This window comes from Scylla paramamosain, chromosome 36 (assembly GCF_035594125.1).
Source record: "Scylla paramamosain isolate STU-SP2022 chromosome 36, ASM3559412v1, whole genome shotgun sequence".
NCBI lineage: Eukaryota > Metazoa > Arthropoda > Malacostraca > Decapoda > Portunidae > Scylla > Scylla paramamosain.
The window spans coordinates 10,405,590-10,429,407 of NC_087186.1; the positions used below are offsets into that span (position 1 = coordinate 10,405,590).

Below are 23,818 nucleotides of genomic sequence, written 5' to 3' on the forward strand. Positions count from 1 at the left end.
AGAGAGAGAAGGCGAAGGATACATACGAAGGGCACGAGCGAAGGATACAAGGGAGAGGAAGGAGTGGAGACCATATGACAGGAATAGGACCTCGAGACCCAAGGCCAATAAATGTGACTAAGTTTGGCCCTTATCCCCACCTTGACCTGGCCAGTGGGAGGAGGAGGAGGAGGAGGAGGAGGAGGAGAGAGAAGGATGCCAAGGAAGTGGAAGGCTATGAGGGAGACATCGGGTTGGGGAGACGGAAAATACTTGGGATAATATGAAGGAGAAATGGAAGAGACAGAGAGGGGAAGAGAAGAGTCAGAGAGAGTGTTTGCAGTTTCCTCTCAACTCTTATGTCACCTAGTCTCGCTTTGTTTATTGAGAATCTCTATTTAACATCAATTTTTTCTTTGTTCCCTTTTACAGACACTAATATGTTGCGACCTGTGCTGGAAGGTCGACACTCCCCGGACTTTTCACCGCCTCCCTCCGCCAGCCCAAGCTAAGGGTTATCACTCAGGTCTTAGGGCTTTCAACACGCCCCGATGGTTCCGATGTGGCCGGGCGAGGCACCACCGTTGAGCACCCTGGCGTTACAAAAGCCGCGATGGACGTAGAAGGCGATGAAGCTGAGGATATGCGTCCAGGGTGGCATAATGAAGCTATTTGTCACAATTACCCTGTTGTGGGAGGCCGCGGCCCGCCACCAGGCTGCCGCAGACCTGTCGGGGCCGTCCATCCCTGTCGGAGCCTCACTAATGGAAAACTGCAAACCGGTTTTTGGACGTGAAGTGTTGAGGTCTTTTAGTTAAGCCTTGGTCTTACCCTCGCAAAGTGCTCGGGAGTGCGGGGACGACACGAGAAATCACTCCAAAGCCTCACTAACACCGAGACGTCTGTGGACACTCTTCTCGGAGTGACACTGATCCCGCCATGGCCTGCGTCTGGCGGGCAAGGCTCTGAAGGAGTCGAGGATAAGCATAATGGAAGGCGCCACACCCTGAAACCCTCGTTAAAGTCACCGCTGGGGAGAAACTTACGGCGGAGGACTAACAGACGAGGCCGCAGGCACGGATGATCCTGAAGGAGTGTCGTTAGCGAGTCAAGGGAAACGAACAGAGGCAGGAGGCGCCAACACTCGCTGCGAGAACTCGAGTGGAAAACAAAATCAACACGATCAGACACCAAATAACGGCGTGGCGTCTGGCGGGGCGAGGGGGGCGTGGGGGAAAGGTGCTCCCAACACGCCAACAAGAAAAGCGACCGCGAGAAAACCCCCAACGGACGCAAGGGGAGATAAGTCGAAGGTAAAAAAGATAAACATGACAGACACAGATAAAGGAAAGAGAATTACGAAGAGACCGAACTGTCACTCTCGTCACTCACTTCTTTGGGGACTGTAGGGGCTCAAGGAGGTGGCAAGGGAGAAGCAGGGGCGGCAGAGAAGGTATGGAAAGGTACTCTATGGGGCCTGATGGAAGGGAAATTACATAGAAAAAAGGTTCTGTCAGATGGGAATTAAGTAGAGGGAAAAAATGCACTCATAAAACAGGAAGGGATTACTGAGAAGGAGACACTGGAATGGGAACGGCACGGTGGTTCAGAAAGGGTTGCACCGCCTCCCGTATTGGTCCTAGGGCCGTAAACCACCCACGACACACGCTACGGCCACTTAGGGAGGAGGCCCCGTGATTCCTGCAGCAGCCAAGGACGCTATTCTGAGGGCGCCGCCACGCACACCTCCAGTACCTCACACCACCGCCCTGTCCGTCTCCTGGGATCCATCTTGACGTCAGGTTTAGTTAATTTGCATCCTGTCATCCGTAATTGTAGGGCGTCGATGCAGTCTCTCCTGATAAACCTCCTTCTTCTTCCCCTCCTCCTCCTCCTCCCCCTCCTTCCCCTCTTGTTCTTCCTCCTCCTCCTCTTCCTCAGCTACGCAAGCCACCACAAGCTGCAGGAGTGGCTGGAAACACCTACACGCCATCATTAGGAATATTAAAGGCGCTAATTCTTATTTAATTCTTATTCCCTCCACAAATGTCTTCGATTCACATTAGTAATTTGTAGTGGAAAATCCTAGCCGTGTTTTTATATAAGGGGAACTGAACGTGAGTGATCAGCCTGCTTCTAACTTCTGGGGTGAGAAATGCACGATGAACACGCAAATACAACACCCGTGGATCTGGCAATACAGTACATACGCTTACTAAGTTAACCATGAGACTCACAAAAGAAAACGGACACAAGCCAGTGATTGTAGAAAACGAATATTGACGGGGAGACTACTTCATCTCTTAAGCGCACACTCGTTGGCTCCACGCCCTCGTCCACTGATAATACTTTCTACTTTAAATTAATGTAAAATTATTCGAGATAAAACCATGGCATTCTAAAATCTTAAAGTGACTTGTTTATGGTTTACCTTGTGTTATCCTGGCGTTTGTTCTTCGTTTGTGTTCCTGGAGACTTATTCCTTACCTTTGTTGTAACAGTACGCACTGAACCCTAAAAAAATTATCTACATGGAAGCACAAAAAAAAAAAAAAAGAAAGAAAGAAAGAAAGAATACAAACCTTGAAATATAAACACAGTGCCCGGCAGACAGATAATTAAGAACGTAAGAGCACTGAGACATAAGGAAACGAGGGGCACTGCAAGAGGGCACGAGACACACAAAAGTAGAAAGGCGTACTCACTTAGATGCAGCCGTCGTCACCATCTCGCTCTCTTGCTTCTTCTCCCGGAGTTTCTCGAGTTCCTTCCTCTCCTGCTGCGCCTGCTTCTGCTGCTGCTTGTACCTGAGAATACGTGACGCAGGTGAAAGGTGACTTAAGTACGTTATAGTTTGGTTTTTAAGTATATATAAGTTTATATATTCTTAAGTAGTAGTAGTAGTAGTAGTAGTAGTAGTAGTTTGTGTTGCCCATAGCAGAAAGTAAGAAAAAAATTAACAGAACATGAACAAGAATAAGAAGGAGAATAAACGAAAAAAAAAAGACAAAAAAAAAGACAAAAAAGGTGAAAAAAAAAAAAAAAAAATGAAAAAATCGAGTGTGCCTACCTGGAGAGGGCGAAGAAGAGGGAGAGGATGGCCTTGAGGTTCCCGTCCTTAATGTCCTTGGCCGTGAGTCCGTCCAAGGCCACGCCCAGCCCTGCCAGGTAGGACAGCGACGCGCCAATGTTATCCAGCTGCAAATCACAGAAAATGTAGCAGTTAGTTGCCATTTCAACGGGAAAACTATAGAAAACAATACAACGTGGGTTATTTATTTATTCATTTTTTGCCTTTGCTTTTTGTTAAGTTTATAATTGTTTCTGATGGTAATTTGAGAGAGAGAGAGAGAGAGAGAGAGAGAGAGAGAGAGAGAGAGAGAGAGAGAGAGAGAGAGAGAGAGAGAATGGAAGAGGAAATACAATGGAAAGAACGAGAATGAAGAAAAGAAAAAGAAAAGGAACAACAACAACAACAACACCAACCTCCCCATCCTGTAATACATCACCCCCACTCCCCAACGATCTATCCTTCATCCAACAAACCACCCCCTCTTTCCCCCAGCCCTCACCACCACCACCACCACCGCCACCACCACCACCACCACCTGCCCGCACCGTGCCAAGTGAATAACTAGCGAGGAAATACATCATAGCATCCAGGAAATTAGCATTATATAATTTACAATAACAGTGGCGGCTGGGGTGGGGGGAGGGGGTGGGTTGGTGGCTGGGTGGGCGTGGTGGGGGGAGATGCAGTTTCGCCACATTAGGCTGAATTAATGGAATTGGCCTTCTTTGGTGTGGTGTGTGGTGGTGTGTGGTGGTGTGTGTGTGTAGTGGAGTGTGGTGATGTGCTGGTTTGTGTTTCTCTGTCTGTCTGTCTGTCTGTCTGTCCGTCTGTCTGTGTCTCTAGTTATATTAATTTTTCTACTCTAATTCTTATCATATTCATTTTCTTATATATATTTCTTTTGTTTTTACTAGTGATTTTACGAGGTTAGCGCTCTCTCTCTCTCTCTCTCTCTCTCTCCCTCTCTCTCTCTCTCTCTCTCTCTCTCTCTCTCTCTCTCTCTCTCTCTCTCGGCATTGACAGACGGACACGCGGACAGACATACAAGGGCTGCCAATCTCACCCGAGCAGACACTTCACTCACATTAAGCCGAGCGACCGCACCCACGCCGCGGCTTTCCCTGAGATCCAATTACAGGTGAATTATACAGGTATGGGGAGGAGGAGGAGGAGGAGGAGGAGGAGGAGGAAGAGGAGGGAGGGGAAATGTGGCTTCTACTGCTTGAATAGTACTGCAGTGAAAGGAAGACCGCAGAAGAAGGAGGAGGAGGAGGAGGAGGAGGAACGTTAAAGGAATACAAAAGAAACCAAAGAAAGAACAAAAAAAACACCAGATCTTTTGTCCTTACAGGGTTGTTTTGAGATTATGAGCATATAGGAGGAAGAGGAGGAGGAGGAGGAGGAGGAGGAGAAAAGGATACAAAATACTATAACCCGCAAGAGTATCATAGAGAAAGGAACAAAATAACTACTGAAAAATCATTTAAACTCTCTCTCTCTCTCTCTCTCTCTCTCTCTCTCTCTCTCTCTCTCTCTCTCTCTCTCTCTCTCTCTCTCTCTCTCTCTCGCACTTCCCAGATTAATGAAGTGGCCGTTTCTGTTCGTGACGGCGCGGGAAACTACCTGGAATGAAGATGAAGCTCAGGTATGTATGTGAAGCTTAAATTGCATCGTGTCACAGGTGAGGGACGTCTCGTGTTGTCTCTCGCGGCTGTCACAGGGGCGGGCGTAATCTCATTCATTTCAATCCATTTCGACAGGTGAGGTGAAGGAAGGCGAGGTGAGGTGAGGTAGTGACTGATTAGATGCTGACAGGTGTACAGACGACAGGTGAGAAAGTTAAAGTTTGCCAAGGTACCATTCCTAAGATTTCCTTCCCACTCACCCTCATAAAGATGAATAAGTAAATAAGATGATAAAAGTCAAATTAAATGAATAAATGATAATAAACTGCAATTAACCCTTTTTTTTATATATTTTCGCTTATCTAGGCCAGTCTCCTTCTAATAATAAAATAAACGCTAACTTACGCATATATAAAGGTTCATAAGGTGACAGGTACGCAATTAATGGGTTTATAATGTACAGGTGTGTTAGGGAGAGCTGAGGTGTACAGACAGTAATGGGAGGAGGAAGAATGATACATGAGAGAGATAGAGAAATGTATTATCGCCCTTTATAACTTTTATTACACCATCACCACGAGTATCCATCATCATCACCATCACCACCACTATCTCATAATGCAGGACAGCCTCCCTAACTCTGCACTGCTCAGACCATTGCCCTCCAACCAACCACCACCACCACCACTGCACCAAATCCTTATCACCACCCATCACCCCACCCCCATCACCACTCACCTTCACCATCCATCACCATTAACACTATCGCCGCCACAATCACCCCAATCGCCACCGCTGCGTTCCTCACCGCCATGAAAGCTGCGGTCACATTCTGCGCCTCGACTCGCCGCCTCCCGCACTGTCTGTTCATTAGTCAAGGGGACAAAGGGGCGCCAGAGAGTACCGCCCCCTTAACACACGCTTGGATTCATCCCTTCACTGTTTTTTACCTGTAATAACCTGCAAGATTTTATGTTTTATTTTGTATGCAAGTCTCTTGGGTTTGTATTCTTAAACGTGTTGATTTTTTAGTTCTCTCTTCACTATTTTCTAAGGCCACAAGAATGATTTGGCGAGTTTTCATGGTTGATTTTTCCTATTTTTGATATAGGATGACTGTTAAGTCATTAGAAGCATCAGAACACCTTTGAAAGCCAGCCAGATTTATATTACAGCTCGTTGAAAGTAACCCAGAAAAAGCATCGGAACGTTTAAGAATATTGGTATTAGATTAAGTCAAGGATATAAGTCTGCATTACAAGATTGAGTCCAAAAACACACTTCGATTCACAAATTACAACACTGAACCCTGTCTAGCCACACCAATCTGTTAAGTGTAAAGTGAGAGAGTAGACCCTTGATAACGACGTATTATAAGAGTACTTTTATCAATCACTATCTTTCTATGTTCCTGCCGACGAACCCTGCCGGCCAGTCAGTCGCCGGCGCCACATACACACTCACATCAGATCTTCCTAAGTCTTCCTGTGCTTACCAATTCAGCGAGCGCATTTGAGCATCCCCTCCTTGGCTGGGAAAACGCTCACTACAGCACGTACCTAACAGCGTCACCCGGGAAACAAGAGACGAGAAATTACCTGAGCTTTTCCTTGATCTCCTAATCAGTGCTACTTCACATGCGGCTCCTCTGAGACACCGAGAAATTAACTCATAATCAATGAAGTTGCTGAAGACACAGGTAAGTCTGGACAGGTGCGGTGGTCCCAAGGTTGGTAAGACGGAGGTGGAAGTGAGGGATGCGCAGGAATGAGACGAGGAGAAGGAGGAGTTGGAGATGCAAGCAGATGAACACACGACATAAAGGGAATCGAACAGAAAGTCAAGATGATTGTCGAATGTAAAGTAACTGCAAGAGAGAGAGAGAGAGAGAGAGAGAGAGAGTGTGTGTGTGTGTGTGTTACGTGCATGACTCGCACTCAAATTGTTACACCTGCTTGGCACTCTAATCACCCACACGTGCAGATGGCTCCAGGCATGCCACGGGAAGGTGTATAGTGGTGATGGGGCTCTCAACACACTTGGTTACACCTGCCACCATACATCCTCTCTAGCCACCATCCACACACCTGCCACGGTAAACACTCACGCTAAGACAATATTTACATTGACATTTACATACAAATCCTATGAGGACATTACAATATCAACCCTTTCACTGCAATACGAAGCAATTAACAACACCAGAAGTAATGCAAGCAATTTTTATAAGCATCTACGAAAAACAGAGGATAAAAACGAATATATTTTGCAATTTGTACACAGTTTAAAGATTGCAGGTGGCTGTAGAGTTAGTAAAGGTATCTCAGAGTGAATAGTAATTAACGGAAGGTGTGGCGAATAGCAATCAAAGGGTTAACACACTCATACTTCATTCACCAATCACCATCCACTATACAATCACTATGTATTGCCACACTATACTGTTAATAATTCTCGCAGTAATTTATCGACAAGAGAAGACGTGGAACATGGTAACAACTGCCACTGACTGATACTCTCTCTCCCTCTCTCTCTCTCTCTCTCTCTCCCTCTCTCTCTTTTTCTCTCCCTTCCCACACCTGCACGGGAAGGTAATTACTCTCCACACCTTTCTCCGCCTTTCATTTCACCTCCATTATCAAAAGTCACCTGATTACAGAACCGGATTGTTACGCCATTGAACACACACACACACACACACACACACACACACACACACACACACACACACAGTAATTTAGCCTGTGGAAAAAAATAGCCCGGCCTTTAATAGCGTTTCAAGATTAACGTAAAAAAAAAGAAATTAAATAAATAAATCCCATAACTATTACATTCTTTATAGTTATTCGTATTGTTGTTTTTTTTTTGTTTTTCCAATTTGACTTTAAGGGATTCGATCACAAGGAAATCTCCCCCACCCCAAAAAAAAATATATGACCCCAAAAACAAATTAACTTTTAAATTTTCCTTTTGCATTTGTTAAAAAGGTCTATTGTATTACCTTTTTTTTTGTGAGAACGAAGAGATATCAGATAATAAAGAACAAAAGCAATAAATGCCACTTTTTTTAGAGAGAGAGAGAGAGAGAGAGAGAGAGAGAGAGAGGAGAGAGAGAGAGAGAGAGAGAGAGAGAGAGAGAGAGAGAGAGAGAGAGAAACTAACTAGATTTTTCACCAAAGGACGTAAAAAAAAAAAAAATGCAGAATACACAACTAAATAAACAGACGGAGAGACAGACAGACAGACAGACAGACAAACAAATATAGACAGATACATAGCGAGGAGAGAGAGAGAGAGAGAGAGAGAGAGAGAGAGAGACGAGAGAGGAGAGAGAGAGAGAGAGGAGAGAGAGAGAGAGAGAGAGAGAGAGAGAGAGAGTTTGACAGACAGCTAAAGTAGACACACGCGCATGAACGCTAACAGACAGACAGACACACACACAGACAGACGCACAAATAGACAGAAAATTACAGGAAAATAAAACAGAAATAAATAAAAAATAAATAAAATAAACAAAAATAAACAAATAAATAAATACGAAAACAAACAAACTTTCTTAGCAATCTATCACTTCTAGTTGCCTCAAGATTATCTACCCCCCCCCACACTGCCCACCCCCCGACCTCCCCCCCATGCCCGCCCACCCCCTCCACCCACACTTGACCCCGCCTGACCCGCCCTCTTGAGATCCACGCCCACAGGATTGCGTGTGCAGGGAACCCACAATTTTCAGCGAGAAGGGATGACTGTGAGGATCGAGGGGAGGTGATGCAGTGTCTTCTTCTTCCCCTTCTTCTTCTTCTTCTTCTTCTTCTTCTTCTTCTTCTTCTTCTTCTTGCTATTGTTCTTGTTATTATTGGTGGTGGTGGTGGTGGTGGTGGTGGTGGTACTTCTTCTTCTTCTTCTTCAGTGTTGCCTCAGTGAAGTTCTTACATTTTTTTTCTCTCTCTTATTTTCGTCTCATTTTTTTTTTCACTTCCTCTTTATTTTTTTCTGTCAGTTTGTCTCAACTTTTCCTTCTCTTCCTCCTCCTCCGCCTCTTCCTCTTTATCTTCTCTTCTTCCTTCTTTCTTTCCTCATCTGGCCCTTTCCTCTCTTCTATTAAGTGTTCTTAGTTGTGTCTCCTCCTCCTCCTCCTCCTCCTCCTCCTCCTCCTCCTCCTCCTCTTGCTTCCAGGCACAAAACGGGGACGTGTGAAGGTCATGAAGACAGGTCAAGCTAACCTTTCCAGCCTCTTTACACGAACACATGCATGCACGCCACGTATATATGTATGTATGTGTGTGTGCTGAGCAATGCATTACTTTACAGTGACATGGGCGGGGGCGTGTTAATGGATCAGCTGGAGGGTCAAAGATCACGGAAAGGTCAAAGGTCATTATTCTTGCCGCTTCTAATCAATTAAGGTCGCTAATCTATCAATATATACAACGGGAGGAGCTCTAGAGAGAGAGAGAGAGAGAGAGAGAGAGACGAGAGAGAGAGAGAGAGAGAGAGAGAGAGAGAGAGAGAAGAGAAGAGAGAGAGAGAGAGAGAGAGAGAGGTTTCCCTTGTGTATTTATTCTGCAGCGTGACGGAGGAAGAGAGTGGGGGGGAGGGAGGAGAAGGGGGGAGGGAGGGGAAGAGGGAGGGAAGGAGAGACAAGCACTACCGGAATGTTCCCCTAACTCTCACACACACACACACACACACACACACACACACACACACACACACACACACACACACACACACACACACACACATTCCGCTAATTTGTCTTGGCACACTAGAAGATGTTCATGACCTCGCCTACTGTTGATTCTCCTCCTCCTCCTCCTCCTCCTCCTCCTCCTCCCCTCCTCCTCCTCCTCTTTATTTCTTGCCGGGTAACGCCGGGAGGGGAGTGGTGTGGGTGGGGAGGAGCTTCTTCTGCTCTATCCTTGCCTCCTACTAAGTATATAGCTTATTATAGATGTAGTATAGTGAACGAGTGGCCTTATCATAGGTAGCAAGGCCTCCTGTCACTCGTCTTTCTTATGTATTCCTATGTATTCCTCCTCTTCCTCCTCCTCTTCGCGTTTTTTTGTCTCTGCCTATTATTCTTCATCGTTTTCCTTCAGGTCTTGCTATGTTTCTCTGTTATCCTCCTCCTCCTCCTCTTCTCTTTTTCTTATTTTCCTCCTTATCTCCTTCAAATTATCCTCCTTTTATCTAGCTTCCTGTTTTCCTCTTCCTCATCCTTCTAATCCTCCTTTGCTTTATCCTCTTCCTCACTTTCCTCTCTTTTCTCTTATCTCCTCTCTTGTATTGTCCTTCAGACTCTATCTTCTCTCTATCATTGTCTCTCCTCTGTTCTCTTCCACAATCTCTTCCACGGTCCCCATCTCTTCTAATCCACCAGTCATCGCCTCCACCTCTGCTTGACCTGTTCACTGCTATGGTCGTCTTTTGCTAACACTGAATAAAAACATGTGTACTGCACGAACAGGTAGAGTAAGGAGAGAATAAAAGATGAATTTTCTAATGCCTAGACCACAGAATTAATTAACGTGTGAAGAGTTGCAAGGGATTATGGGAAAAGAGTTAAGTGAAAGGATTAAGATTACAACGTGGGGACCATAACGGCTTCTTGCAGCTTCCCTTTTCCATGTTCTTGTGTCACCGCGGCCTGGGAATAAAGCCAGGGTGTTTCACTGGCCGGATTAACAGCGCTGCCTCTGTGCTCAGTCATGCGCCGCAAACACTGGGTCATGGCCGAGCGACGCAGAGCAAAAAACGTGAAAGGGGGAAAAAACAAAGCGAAATATACTGATAACTAACAAAATTTCCTTCACTTGGACCTCAGGAAGCATCGCCTCTTAGGTAAGCCATGAGAGATAAGTCCTGTGAGATTAATTGGGGGGGAAGGTAAGAACAGGTGGGGTTGTGGACAGGTGCGGCGGCCAGGTGGGAGTTGCGGAGAGTGAGGGAGGGAGGGAGAGGAGGGAGACAGTGCCCGCGGGAGTCAGTGATGTAAGAGAGGGAGAGTGGGAGGGAGAGGAGGTTAAGAGAAGGGAACTCGATGATGGAGGGGAAGGCAAAGTGGTGGAATACAGTTATTGAAACACAGTGGTGAGGTGAGAGCGAAGAATGAGAGCGAGGAGAGGGAAGAGGAGAAAGGGAGCTTGGGAGAGGAATGGGAGTAAAGATTATATGTAAATAGGAATGAGAAAGTGATGGGGGTTGATAAGATAGCCATTAGCAGACCACATGGCGGGACTTGATCGTGGAATTTAGGTGGAAATGAGTGGAGGGTACGGGAACAAAGGAGAGAGAGAGAGAGAGAGAGAGAGAGAGAGAGAGGAGGGGGGGAAGGGGGAAGAGCGCACAGAATCACACGCGTATTACAGAATCATGATAAAAGAACCGAAAGGAGAATAAGATAAAGAAAGAAGCACAAAGCGAGGAAGAAGCAGATGATAATTGAAGAAGCCGCAAGAGAAAATTACAAGGAGGATAAGACAGGAATATCACTGAATAAATAACGAAAATTCGCTGCACAGAGAAATTATATAAAAAAAAAAGGGAAAAAAAGCAGCCATGAATCGAGACCACTCTAGCTAAAAAAAAAAAAAAAATAGAGAAAAAAAGGAGAAAACATACACACACACACACACACACACACACACACACACACACACACACACACACACACACACACATTCCACACACAACGTACTAAACCTCATTTTCTTCCTCTTCTCTACATTTAACGCCAAAATTTACCTTCAAAAGACAAACAATCGTGAAATTAATCGCATTGAGACACCACTATGATCCGCTGACCCTAAAAAACTCGAAAATGACCCTTAAAATACCCAAACTTTCGTCTTGTACTGAATACCCAATCTTTACTGAAAACCCAATCTTTTTTAAAAACCCAATGCTTCTTTCTAACACCCAATCTCAATCAATCAAATATCTAACGTGTTTTCTGCTCAATATCCAATAAATACTCTTCTAAACTCCTAATTTTTCCTACTAGACTAATAAACAACAACAATAAATAACACTAAAGAATAAATAAATCATAAATAATAAAATTTTAATAAATATTCAATCTCTCTACTTACCCAACCTCTCCTCTTGACCAATAATCTCTTTCTAATCTTTTTCTACATTTCCCCAAGCTAGAGGCGGAGTACCACCACCACCACCACCAATACCACCACCACCACCACCAGCAGAAGCGGGCGTCTTTACGTCTGATTAATCGACGCAATCTGATGTGGACCAATAAAAGGCGCCAGTCCGGTTTGTCTCTCATGCCTTTTAATTCCCAGTGTGGCAGCGGGACGTGCTGTGCTTCGTATTAAGAGTCAGGCTGTATTCAGAGCAATTGGTGGTGTGTTTAAATGGTAAAAATTTCGTTATGTGAATGTCTGAGTGTGTTTGAGAGAGAGAGAGAGAGAGAGAGAGAGAGAGAGAGAGAGAGAGAGAGAGAGAGAGGAGAGAGAGAGAGAGAGAGAGAGAGAGAGAGAGAGAGAGAGAGAGAGAGAATAACTAAGAAAGAGCTCCATATATTAGTACATGATTAGATTTTCAAATGAGTGAGAAAGCAAGAATGGAAAAGAGAAAGGGGAAAAAGAGAGACGAAAGAAGAGAAGAATAGAAATAAAAGAGAGGAAGAGAAAAGAAGCGGAGGAAGAGAAGTATAAAAATAAGAAAAAGTGAGAAACGAGAAGCGAAGAGAAAAGAGAGAAGAGAGGAAGAGAAGAAAGAAAAGAAGAATAAAAATAAGAGAAAAAGGGAAGGGGAAGAGGAATGGGGTATGGGAAACTAGGAAGGGGGCAACGAGCATGTCTTCCTCCTCTTGTTTTTCCTCCAGCCCTCCTCCAATCATCCCTCGCCCTCCCCAAAATTCAATGACCTCCAAGGAAGACCAGAACCTTTGACCTTCAGGAGGAGGAGGAGGAGGAGGAGGGCAAAGAAAATGAACATATGAACATAACAGAACAAGGGAAGCTGCAAGAATCCATTAGGCCTGCACGTGGCAGTCCCTGTGAACAACAACAACAACAACAACAACATACACCACCACCACCAACAACAAGGAAAAAAAAAAAAAAGGAGGAGGAGGAGGAGGAGGAGGAGGAAGCAGGCCAGGGGGATTGGGTGGAGAAGGAGAGGGGAACTAGGGGCAAGAGGGGAGGGGGTGTCCACAGTCCTCACAGGTGAAAGTAACCACTGTGAGGAATGCGAGATGCCCTGACGCACCCTGGATGTTCGGCACAGGTGAGTGGGCCCACCTGTGTGACTAATTACCTGCCGGACACCTGACTACCTTAAGCCGTCTCTTTATCCACGCGACAACTGCAAACTCTCTTCAGAATAATTAAGGTGAGGTCGAAATTTCAATATTTTCCATCTTTTCTTTTTTATTTTTATTTCTTAAGGTGTGCTAATAAGTATGACTAAAAGAAACTGCTCGAATTAGTTCATTTATTTATCTTCTTTTTTCATGTTTTCTTTGCCTTGTAGTTACAGAAATACATGAAAACTGGGGAAGCTGCAAGAATTAATCACGCCTACACATGGCAGTCCTTGTACAGAACACACCTACACACATCCACCTCTCATCCCATCCATATATTGGTCTAATCCTCTTTTTTAAAACACCCTGTTGACTCGTTTGCTTGACTCCACACTTCAGGACCTCCAGCTTTGATTCCTCCTCTTCTCCACTCCTCAGTCAACGAAAAGATGCTAAGAAATATATAAGCATGCACCTCAACAACAGTACAATCTTGCAGGTCAGAATCCTTGCATACTATGAGCAAAGAGAATTATGTTAACTCTCTCCCACCACATACCATCCTCCAGCTCCTCCCTGTTCCTCCTATCACCCCATGAAAGAAAACCCTTCAGACACACACCTATCTCCCCAACATCCCTCACTCCCCAACACACATTCCACCCCAACACACCCACAACATACCTCGTCGCAAAATTATCTTCTCACCACCGCCAGCACGACAACCAATCTCTCCCTCTCCCTCTCCCTCCCCCCCACTACTCCACCACACACCCAAAGTACCACAGAGAGAGAGAGAGAGAGAGAGAGAGAGAGAGAGAGAGAACAGGTAACTCTTGGTGTAGAGATAAAGACGGTAGTGGTGGTGGTGGTGGTGGTTACACAAGGAGAAATAGGAAGTAAGGATAAGAAATTAAAGAGGAAAAAAAGAAGAGGAAAATAAAGATATAATGATAAGTGGAAGGGAAAAAAGGAGAGAAAATGAAAAGAGAAAAATAGAGATAAAGAATGAGGGAAAGATAGAGATAAATGAAGAAAGATGAGGAATAAGGAAATAATAGAACGAAGAAAACATAGATAATTAGTAGAAAGAAGGAGGGGAGGAGACGAAAAAATAGAAATAATGAAGTGAGAGAAGAAAAAAATGAAAAACAATAGAAAGGGAAAAAACGGATAATTATAGGAAAGAAAGGAAGAAGGAAAAAACGAAGAGAGTCATTATCGCTTCACACACACACACACACACACACGAGTCATTACGAAGGAACACGAGACGCCCTTTCAGATAATGGTGACGCCCTTTGGCTCCGGATATCACCATTACATTTACGCCAGGAGGAAGGGGAGGGGAGGGGGGTTGGGTAGGCCTAGTGAGGGGAGGGAAGGGAGGTCTATATTCTTCCCTAATTTTTCTGATATTTTTTTCTTTTTCATCTTTATTTTTTTTTTCTGTCTCTTAGTCTGTTCTTTGCCTTTTTCTCACCTTCCTTTTTTCTCCTTCATTTCTTTATTTTTTTTCATTTATCCATGACTTCCATCTCTTCCTCCATTTTGTTTTTCTTATTTTTCTGTATTTTTTTCGGTTTTTCGCCTCTTCCTCCATCGCCTCTTAATTACTTTCGTTTATTCCCATTTCCGTTATGTTTTTTTCCCCCCCTCTCTCTCTCTCTCTCTCTCTCTCTCTCTCTCTCTCTCTCTCTCTCTCTGTGTGTGTGTGTGTGTGTGTGTGTGTGTGTGTGTGTGTGTAAAGGTGAACTCTTTATCATTAATTTCTAGTTAGTGTAGTAAGTTTTGCGTAGTACATGTTTGATCACCACCTATAAATTTCGTTGATGTAAATATGAATAACAGTTTTGTGCATTTGGTTATCTGATGTATTGGGTGACTTCCAGCTGTGGTCAACAAAACATCTATCTATCTATTTATCTATCTATCTATCTATGTACCTATCTACATGTATTTTTGTGTGTGTGCATATGTCTAGAATCCACCTCCTTCATCACACAGGATTATAAATATCAACAAGAGCAGCGGCAGGCAGGTGTGCAGGAGAGCAAGAGGAGCTACAGGTGTTTTCCTCCTCACTGTAACTCAGTCCAGACGCTCCTCCTTTCATCCCGCGCCGCTGTCAGCTTTGCCGCTACCCTCCCTGGTTGGCCGTGCCTTTTGGAGCACCACAAATGATTTACACTGAGGAAACCAAGTCAGAATAAGACATGGAGGCGAGACACACACACGCACACACATACATAAACACACACACACACACGAATCAGACCAGGTACGCACGCAGGTGATTTCCCAGTTAGATTAACGTGAAGGTGAGTTAATTAAATGAGTCCTAGGAAGAATAGAAAGATGTAGGCGAGACACACAAACACACGCACGCTGACAGACACACGAATATCAACAACCCCACAAGAATCAGACCAGGTACGCACGCAGGTGGCTCTCGAATTCAGGTAACGCCAAGGTGAATTAATAAAACGAATGCAAGGAAGAATTTTCATAGCCCGCCACATCCCGAGAAAGTTCGTAAAGATGACGAGTAAAATTCCGCGAGGTCGTCTCCTGAGGTGGCCTGGGCGTCCTCTCACCTTTATCCCCGCGCTGTGAGTTCAAAAGTCGCGGGGAACAAAAAACAGAAGGCTCGTTAAACAGACAGTCCGCATCTTGTCCAGCCGGCCATTAACCTGAGCAAAAAGGTGAGCAGCGGACTGGAGAGAGAGAGAGAGAGAGAGAGAGAGAGAGAGAGAGAGAGAGAGAGAGAGAGAGAGAGAGAGAGAGAGAGAGAGAAACAAAATCACACCTACGCATTCTCAATTAAGGGTAAATGATACAAAAATAATAAAGTTTTAACAACAACAACAGAACAAGCGAGAATACTAACGGGAGTGTCTTTATATAGCGAAGGAGGAAAAGGAGGACGGTTTAAAGTATATTTTTTCTCCTTTTCCCTCTCCTCTATCATTGTAAAGAGTAACTTATTCCGTCCCTTAAGAAACATTGCTTTACTCTCGCCTCAGGTAAAAAAAAAAAATGAATAAAAATATATAGGGTTTCTCAAGTGAGCCAACGCGAGCAAGATATTAGGGTACAAAAGAGAAGAGAGAAGAGAAACAGAGGAGGAAGAAGAAGAGAAGGAGGAAGTAAGGTCGATGTCGATGATACAAGTACGAATTAACGCTGAGATATGTAAATGTCGACACTTGGTGGGGAAAAACTGGAGCACTTGCATCATTAAGGAATATTAAAGGAATTTCTTGCATGTTAGTTATGGAGGAGATATGAGAGAGAGAGAGAGAGAGAGAGAGAGAGAGAGAGAGAGAGAGAGAGAGAGAGAGAGAGAGAGAGAGAGAGAGAGAGAGAATCAGATAACAAAGCCAAACAATAAACAAATATATAAAAAAAAAAAAATACCACCATTAACTTTCCAACAACTAAAACTCAACACGGACTTACTTTAACATTTTCCAAACCTTTCGAGAACCTTTACAGATAAAAAAAAAAAAAACTATCACTACAACACCACCACCTGCAGGGCCAAGACAATACTATACACATTTACCTTTCACCCCTTGGCCGCGACACCCTCACCTGGCAGCACCTGACTCGGAACAACCAGGTGAGTGATGTCTGATAACGCCGAACACCCATTTTCTTTGTCGATAGCAGAAGAGAGGGTCTGAACCTCCGCTAATCGCATGCTGTTGCTCCTCCCACTCTCTCATCACCCGTGGCTTCTTCATCGCCTCCTGCGGGGTCTGACACGGACGACCTATTGATACAGACCTCCCTCTCTGTTGTGACGACGTTTTTATTTAATTATTGTTTATGCAAGAGGGGATTCTGACTTAGGGCAGCAAAATGGGTGTTAATGAAGCCTCACTTAAGGTACCAGTTTTCAGAGTGGGGTTAAAAAGGGTTATTCAAAAGGAGAAAAGAGTAAAGTTAACAAGTTTCTATTACTACTTATATTTACTCATCCCTATTCATGCAGGTGTTAACTATAACCTTCAACGGGAGTTCAACGGGAGTTCAATTTATTTAGGTGTTCTGTAACCTTTGACCAGTATAATTCACACACAAAGAGAAAATAAAACATGGATATTCCTACATCTATTCTTTCTTCCACTACTTCTGCCACACCCTCAAGAGCATAGAGTACATTCTGCTACCCTGCCTCACACGCCCATGCCCCGCCCCACCCTGCATCCTCCTCCAGTGTTGATTAATTGCACGAGTGACACCACCGCGCCGCGTCTAATGAGCCTCGTCAACACCGCCACGCTCGGGTTCTTGTGTTTTTTTATGTTTTTGCTGCAGCGTGTGTGGTGTGAGGGGGTGGGTGTGAGGAGGCGGTGTGAGGGTGTGTTTGTGTGGCGAGGCGGTGTGAGGGCGCGTGGGCGTGAGGCGCCGCTTGTGTCCCCGGGCAAGGCAGTCTTCAGGGACCTTCCTGCACACTTGGACACGCGCTCTCCACGCATTTAAGGCAGTTGTTGGAGTTTTTGTCGTTTTTTTTTTTGCTGTTTTTATATTATTTTAATCTTTTTTATCCTTCTGGGTAAGTGGAGATGCAGCGCGTGACGGCCGTTTGTGGTAATGAGGGGGACTACCGCCCACGCCCACGCCCACTCCCTCTCCTACACACACACACACACACACACACACACACACACACACACACACACACACACAAGCATTATTATAAACCTAAAAAAAAAGAAGTAGAGAAAAACAGGAGAGGAAGAAAGAGTGCGTACAGTCGCTTGGACCCTTACAGTTTCTCACGTAAACACTGTGATAAACTTTGCGATAAATTTCGAACTACCACGCTACTCTACCCTCAACACAAACACAATACTTGTAAAAACTCTTAGAAACAGTAATGTAAACACGCACTCACTCATACACACACACACACACACACACACACACACACACACACACACACACACGGCTGGTTAAATTAGTCTCCACGCACGCAGCAACGGGCGGCAGCTGGTGAAGAGTAGGACAAAAAAAAATGCAGTTGATTTACATAAGTCAAACCAAATTGAAGTCATTCCGGCCATTGTCTTAACTGGCGGTAACAACTTCCTCCCGCCCAGGACCGCTCGCTCACTCACTCACTCACTCACTCACTCACCCGAAGCTGTTCTAGATGAAGTTAAACTCGACAACAAGCTAAAGTGCGGTGCTCATGACGGCAAAGGGAGGAGGAAAGGGAAGGGAAGGGAGGGGAAGAGAGGGGAGGAGATGAAGGGAGGGATGCCTGGTGTGTCTGATGAGGCAAACTTCACCACCATCATGAAACGTTGACCTTCACTCTCCTCCTCTTCTTCTTCCTCCTCCTCCTCGTTCTCGTCCTCCTTATTTTCTTTCGTCTCTTCCTTATGTCTTTTTCCTTCTATATTATCATCAAATATCCTTAGCAAATGCAATACCAGTTTCTATAGGATCAACAACACTATCACCATCAACACAACAAAAACACACACGCACACGCACACTCACCACCACTCTACACACACACTCACACCAGTCTGGCATACATAAGCAGTAACCCACCAACACAGCAACCCACCAACCAAGCCAGCATCTAATTTCCCAGCAGGCAAGTCATGAGGATCCTCGCCTGCCGGTCACGTAGGAGAGCGATGGAGGGACGCAGCGGGGGAACGAGTGAGGAACAAGTGCAAATAGAAAGAGCGACAGCGGGCGTGTGGTTAAGTAATCTGCGTGCAACAGGTCCAAGGGGCGACGAGGCGCGGTGTGAGGCCCTGAGGCGGCAGCTGTGGCCTTGACAAAAATGCTGCTTGGCTGGGGTAGGGCTGGGGCATGGCTGGGGCAGGGCGCAACACTCCCCTTGCCTCAACACACTGATCACAACCCAACGCAACACAAGGAATCGTGCGACGCGAGGCTGAGTTAAGGCGTGGGAGGAAAACTATCACTGGGAACGAATTACGATGCCATAAAATTAGAAAAAGCAGAGCCGCGAAGTGCATTTGCGGCCCTGCGGTGCACGCGAGGCGGGAAGCGACAGGGGCGAGGAGGCGCCATCAAGGTTTTACGATCGCGACTCCGACACGCGGCCCGACGAGGGAGGCAAGAACCGCCGCGGAGACGAAGCATCCTCACCCCGATAAGAGAGTGGACTCAAGCCAACACCAAAGGCTAAGTGGTTTACCGAAAGACTTCCACGGCGCTAACACCCGGAAAACACACACCAGGGACAACACCGCGGCTCAAAAAGGAGGGCGTGGAGGGCGCGCCGCACTTAATTCAACCCCGCAAGACGCATACATCACCCTGAATAACGACAAACGCACATACAAACACATACACACACACACACACACACGCAAGCAGTAAGTACACGGCCGGGCTGGCTGTGAAGTGAAGGGTCTTTATAAACACCAAAACACCGTCGCCTTAACTCGGAAAATTGCTCCTTGAGAAAAATGTAACGTGCAAAACGGTGGCGTGGGTTTGTGTGCATTAGCGCCAGAGAGAGAGAGAGAGAGAGAGAGAGAGAGAGAGAGAGAGAGAGAGAGAGAGAGAGAGAGAGAGAGCACCCTCGTCTCCAGCTTTCTCAGGATGCGGCCAGAATTAGAAGGGAAAAAAATGGAAATTAGAACAGGAAAATATTGAAATACGCACGCACGCTCTCTCTCTCTCTCTCTCTCTCTCTCTCTCTCTCTCTCCTCTCTCTCTCTCTCTCTCTACAGTGCCACAAGTAAGAAGCTCCCAAATAATGGCTGGGTCAACATGACTTCAACACTGCCCCGGGACCGCCCAAACCTTGCTTCGCCCGACCTCTGCCCCGCCCACCACTGCCCCACCCTGCCCCTTCCGCCTACCCCATCCCCTCCCCGCCCCGCCACGCCTCGCAGCTCCTCGGCAAATTGACAAAACAAACAAGGAAAGACTCGGCGGTTCAGCGTGTGTTGTTGGGGGCTCAGCGAGCAGCCCTAACCACAGCCTGGGGTCTTGATAAGCAGGTGATACAGAAGTTACAGGTATTTGGCGCACCTGGTGTTTGTACGTAGGAGCGGAGGAGAGGCAAGAAGATGTGGTGGGTGTGATGGTAGTACTTGTGGTTGCAGTAGTGGTAGTGGTGGTGGCGTGATGGTGATGATAGTGAGGAAGGGAGATGGCGTTTTTTTTTTGTTTGTTTTTTGCATGAAAGGTGAATTCATCAAGAACTACGGCATAAAATAAAGTGAGATAATACACTGAATCGCCATTTTCTCAACATTTGCATAGGAAGACTCCTACAACAGCTGACCAGTTTAATTCCAGATGTCTCTTTACACTGCTAAAAATGTTGAACTCTTAGTAACGTAAAAAAACAAACCAAGTAGAGAATTCCAGAGTTAACCAGTATGAGAGACGTAAGCTTTGGTGGTTGTGGTGGTGGCGGTGGCAGCGGTGGTGATAATGAGACTCTGGAGGTGGTGAGGCGTGTGCGGTGGTGACGGTGTGGTGTGAGTGATGACGGGGGTGATAAAAGCAGCAGGAATGGCACAGGGGAAATGATGGTGGGGCGAGATTAATGGTGAGGGGGTGAGGGAGTGAGGGAGCTCTGCAGGTGGTGGTGGTGATGATGAAGGAGGAGGAGGAGGCAGGAGGAGGAGGAGAAAGAAGAAAAGGAGGAGGAGGAGGAGGCTACAGTGAAAGGTGTATCTGAGGTCAGGTGTGGAAGAAACGATGCTATATGACAAACCACAGGTAAACCACAGGTAAATAAGGTAAATAAGGTTCTCTTCATGAACATTACTGAGAGAGAGAGAGAGGAGAGAGAGAGAGAGAGAGAGAGAGAGAGAGAGAGAGAGAGAGAGAGAGAGAGAGAGAGAGAGAGAAGTGACATTAGCAACACACCCGCACACACAAGTCACACACTTCATACCACCTGCCGCCACATTAAATCACACACAGGTGACAGCCACGCCTTGTTACCTGCCAACAAACAGCAAGGAAGCCACACTCTCCCCCCTGCAAGACCCCGCGCCTCCCGTACCCAAACTACCGTGTTCCCCATCAAGCACGTGTCCCTTCACCCACTTCCTCAGCCCACTCTCTCCCCACTCTCCCCTCTCCCAAACCCTTCGTCCATCCCTCCCATCAGTCAGTCATCCGTCACCCGTCTGGTAATGAGTCTGCCACATGATGTTCTTATCCCCTCCAGGAGTAAGACAGTTCACTCCTGTAGAAGGGAGAATGACCCGCTGCTTTGTATATTACCTGAAAAGTAAAAAAAAATTGCTTGACTAACGTAATTTCAGTGTTGATTAGAAAATTAAAATGAAAAACGAACCTAATCAAACAATGAGAAAAGCAAGAATCAACAAGGAAACAAGAAAAAAATTGAAGAACACGAATGAAATGACAGTGAAAATGCACTTACGATAAAGGAAAGAAAAAGAAAGACAAAAGACAAGAAGATAAGGGAAAACACGAATGAAACGAGATACAATACAAATGAACTTACGATAAACAAGAGAGAAGATAAACAGAACAGACACACAGGTACGCCTTTCTCACCCTCCAGCCTGCCTCAAAAAAATCTGTAACACTCGATGGGCTGTCCAGAGCAGAGACTCGCTTTGTTATGGAGCTAAAAAAAGAAATCGCCATACTCGTAGTTACTTGGCATCACAGCAGGACAGCGGAAGACAAAGGATTGAGAAGGTCTGGCTGTCTGTTTATGTAACTGTCTGTTAATTTGTATCTGTCTGTGTGTGTGTGTAAGAAGGTAAAAACAATGATAGCTTAATAATAAAATACCACCACCACCACCACCACCACCACCACCAATAATAATAATAATAATAATAATAATAATAATAATAATAATAATAATAATAATAATAATAATAACCTTACCAGTACCTTTAAGCTGCAAAGAGAAAGTGTCAACAAAGCGTTTGTTGTGATGAGTCACCTGGCGACCTCGCCCTCATTATCTACCTGTACCTGCTCTCTCTCTCTCTCTCTCTCTCTCTCTCTCTCTCTCTCTCTCTCTCTCTCTCTCTCTCTCTCTCTAACGTAAACCTGTGGGAAAGGAGAGAGAGAGAGAGAGAGAGAGAGAGAGAGAGAGAGAGAGAGAGAGAGAGAGAGAGAGAGAGAGAGAGAGAGAGAGAGAGAGAGAGAGAGAGAGAGAGAGAGTTACCTAACATTACGAGGCATCAACTTTTTCATCTCCTGTGTAAAGATTCCGTCAGAGAGTCAAGGGGCAAGAGAATCACTAACCTATTTTGATAAGTAATTACAAACCTATCAGCCACACCTGCTATTTACCATCTCTCTCTCTCTCTCTCTCTCTCTCTCTCTCTCTCTCTCTCTCTCTCTCTCTCTCTCTCTCTCTCTCTCTCTCTCTGTGGCAAGGTCGGGCAGTGACTGGTTAGGCAGGATTAGCACATTCTGGATTTTGTGTGGATGAAGAGGGAGAGGAGAGGAGGGGGAGAGGGAGGAAAGGGGTAGGGAGGGAGAAATATGGGTGAAGGAGGGAGGGGTGGAGGGACCTGGAGGAAGGTGGGGGGATAAGTGAGGGTATACGGAGAGAGAGAGAGAGAGAGAGAGAGAGAGAGAGAGAGAGAGAGAGAGAGAGAGAGAGAGAGAGAGAGAGAGAGAGAGAGAGAGAGAGAGAGAGAGAGAGAGAGAGAGTAAACCAGAACTGCATATGTAACTTTACTTAAATGAAACCATCTGTTCAAAAATTAACCTGTACAAAACTTTCCCTGCATTGTAACTTCACCTTTACATAACCAAATCCTTGCAAACTTCACCTCCATACACCTTCACCTGCATAAACTTTCACCTGTATAAACTTTCACCTGCACAAAACTTCACCTGTACAAAAACTTAATCAAAATAATGTTTACCTGTATATTAACTCACCTATACGAAACCTAACTTATAACAGGTGTATACAGAAACTTCCCTTGCACAAACTTCATCCGCACCAAACTTCACCACAGAAGAAGAAGAAGAAGAAGAAGAAGAAGAAGAAAAAGAACAAAGGTGCGCGTAAGTCATGCGGGAGCACCAGCACTGTCCAAATAGGCAAGGCAGGTAAGGGACAGGTGTCTTGGGCTAATTAAAGATAACATCACCTGGCCTGACCCTCGCCACACACACACACACACACACACACACACACACACACACACACACACACACACACACACGTACATACTTATTGGACACACACACAAAGGTCAAACAGGTGTACATAAGCATACACAATACTAAACGTACATGGTGTGATGGTTTATGTATGTATATTTCTCTCTCTCTCTCTCTCTCTCTCTCTCTCTCTCTCTCTCTCTCTCTCTCTCTCTCTCTCTCTCTCTCTCTCTCTCATACTTTCTCTCTATATTTTTCTGTCCCTGAAACATCACAAGGAATCTTTTTCTTTGCATTTCCTCCTCCTCCTCCTCCTCCTCCTCCACCTCCTCCTCCACCACCTCCTCCTCCACCTCCTCACGCAGGGATGTTCCTTAACGTGAAATGACAGCATGGAAGGAGATGCGACGGAGAAAGAGAAGACGCAGGAGTGAAATGAGGAATGGGAGGGAAAGGGGAAGGAGAGAATGGATGCTGAGAAAGGAAGTAGTTAGGTTAGGTTAGGGCAGGTTAAGTTAGGCTAAGTTAAGTTAACGTAGATTAGGGTAAGTTAGGTTAGGTTAGGTTAGGGTAGGTTAAGTTAGGCTAAGTTAGGATAAGTTACGTTAAGGTAGGTTAGGGGTAAGTTACATTACGTTAGGGTTAGGTTGGGGTTAGGTTGGACAGAAGGATGTAGAAAGAGGAATGCCTTACAATAGTGATTAAGTTAGGTTAGGTCAGATGAAGTTACAT

The 23,818-nt window shown here is 45.4% G+C and overlaps 1 protein-coding gene across 1 annotated transcript in view; it reads right to left on the bottom strand.

Moving 5' to 3' along the window:
- Window positions 1-244: 244 nt before the first annotated feature.
- Window positions 245-23,818, bottom strand: part of LOC135090968 (neuron navigator 2-like) — a 152,972-nt gene continuing 129,398 nt past the window's right edge. Inside the window, exons 4-5 of the mRNA XM_063988215.1 lie at window positions 3,050-3,177; window positions 245-2,786 (exon numbers count right to left, since the gene is read on the bottom strand). Coding sequence (XP_063844285.1) covers window positions 2,681-2,786; window positions 3,050-3,177 — 234 coding nt within the window. The 3' untranslated portion in view covers window positions 245-2,680. The remainder of the gene's footprint in view (window positions 2,787-3,049; window positions 3,178-23,818) is intronic.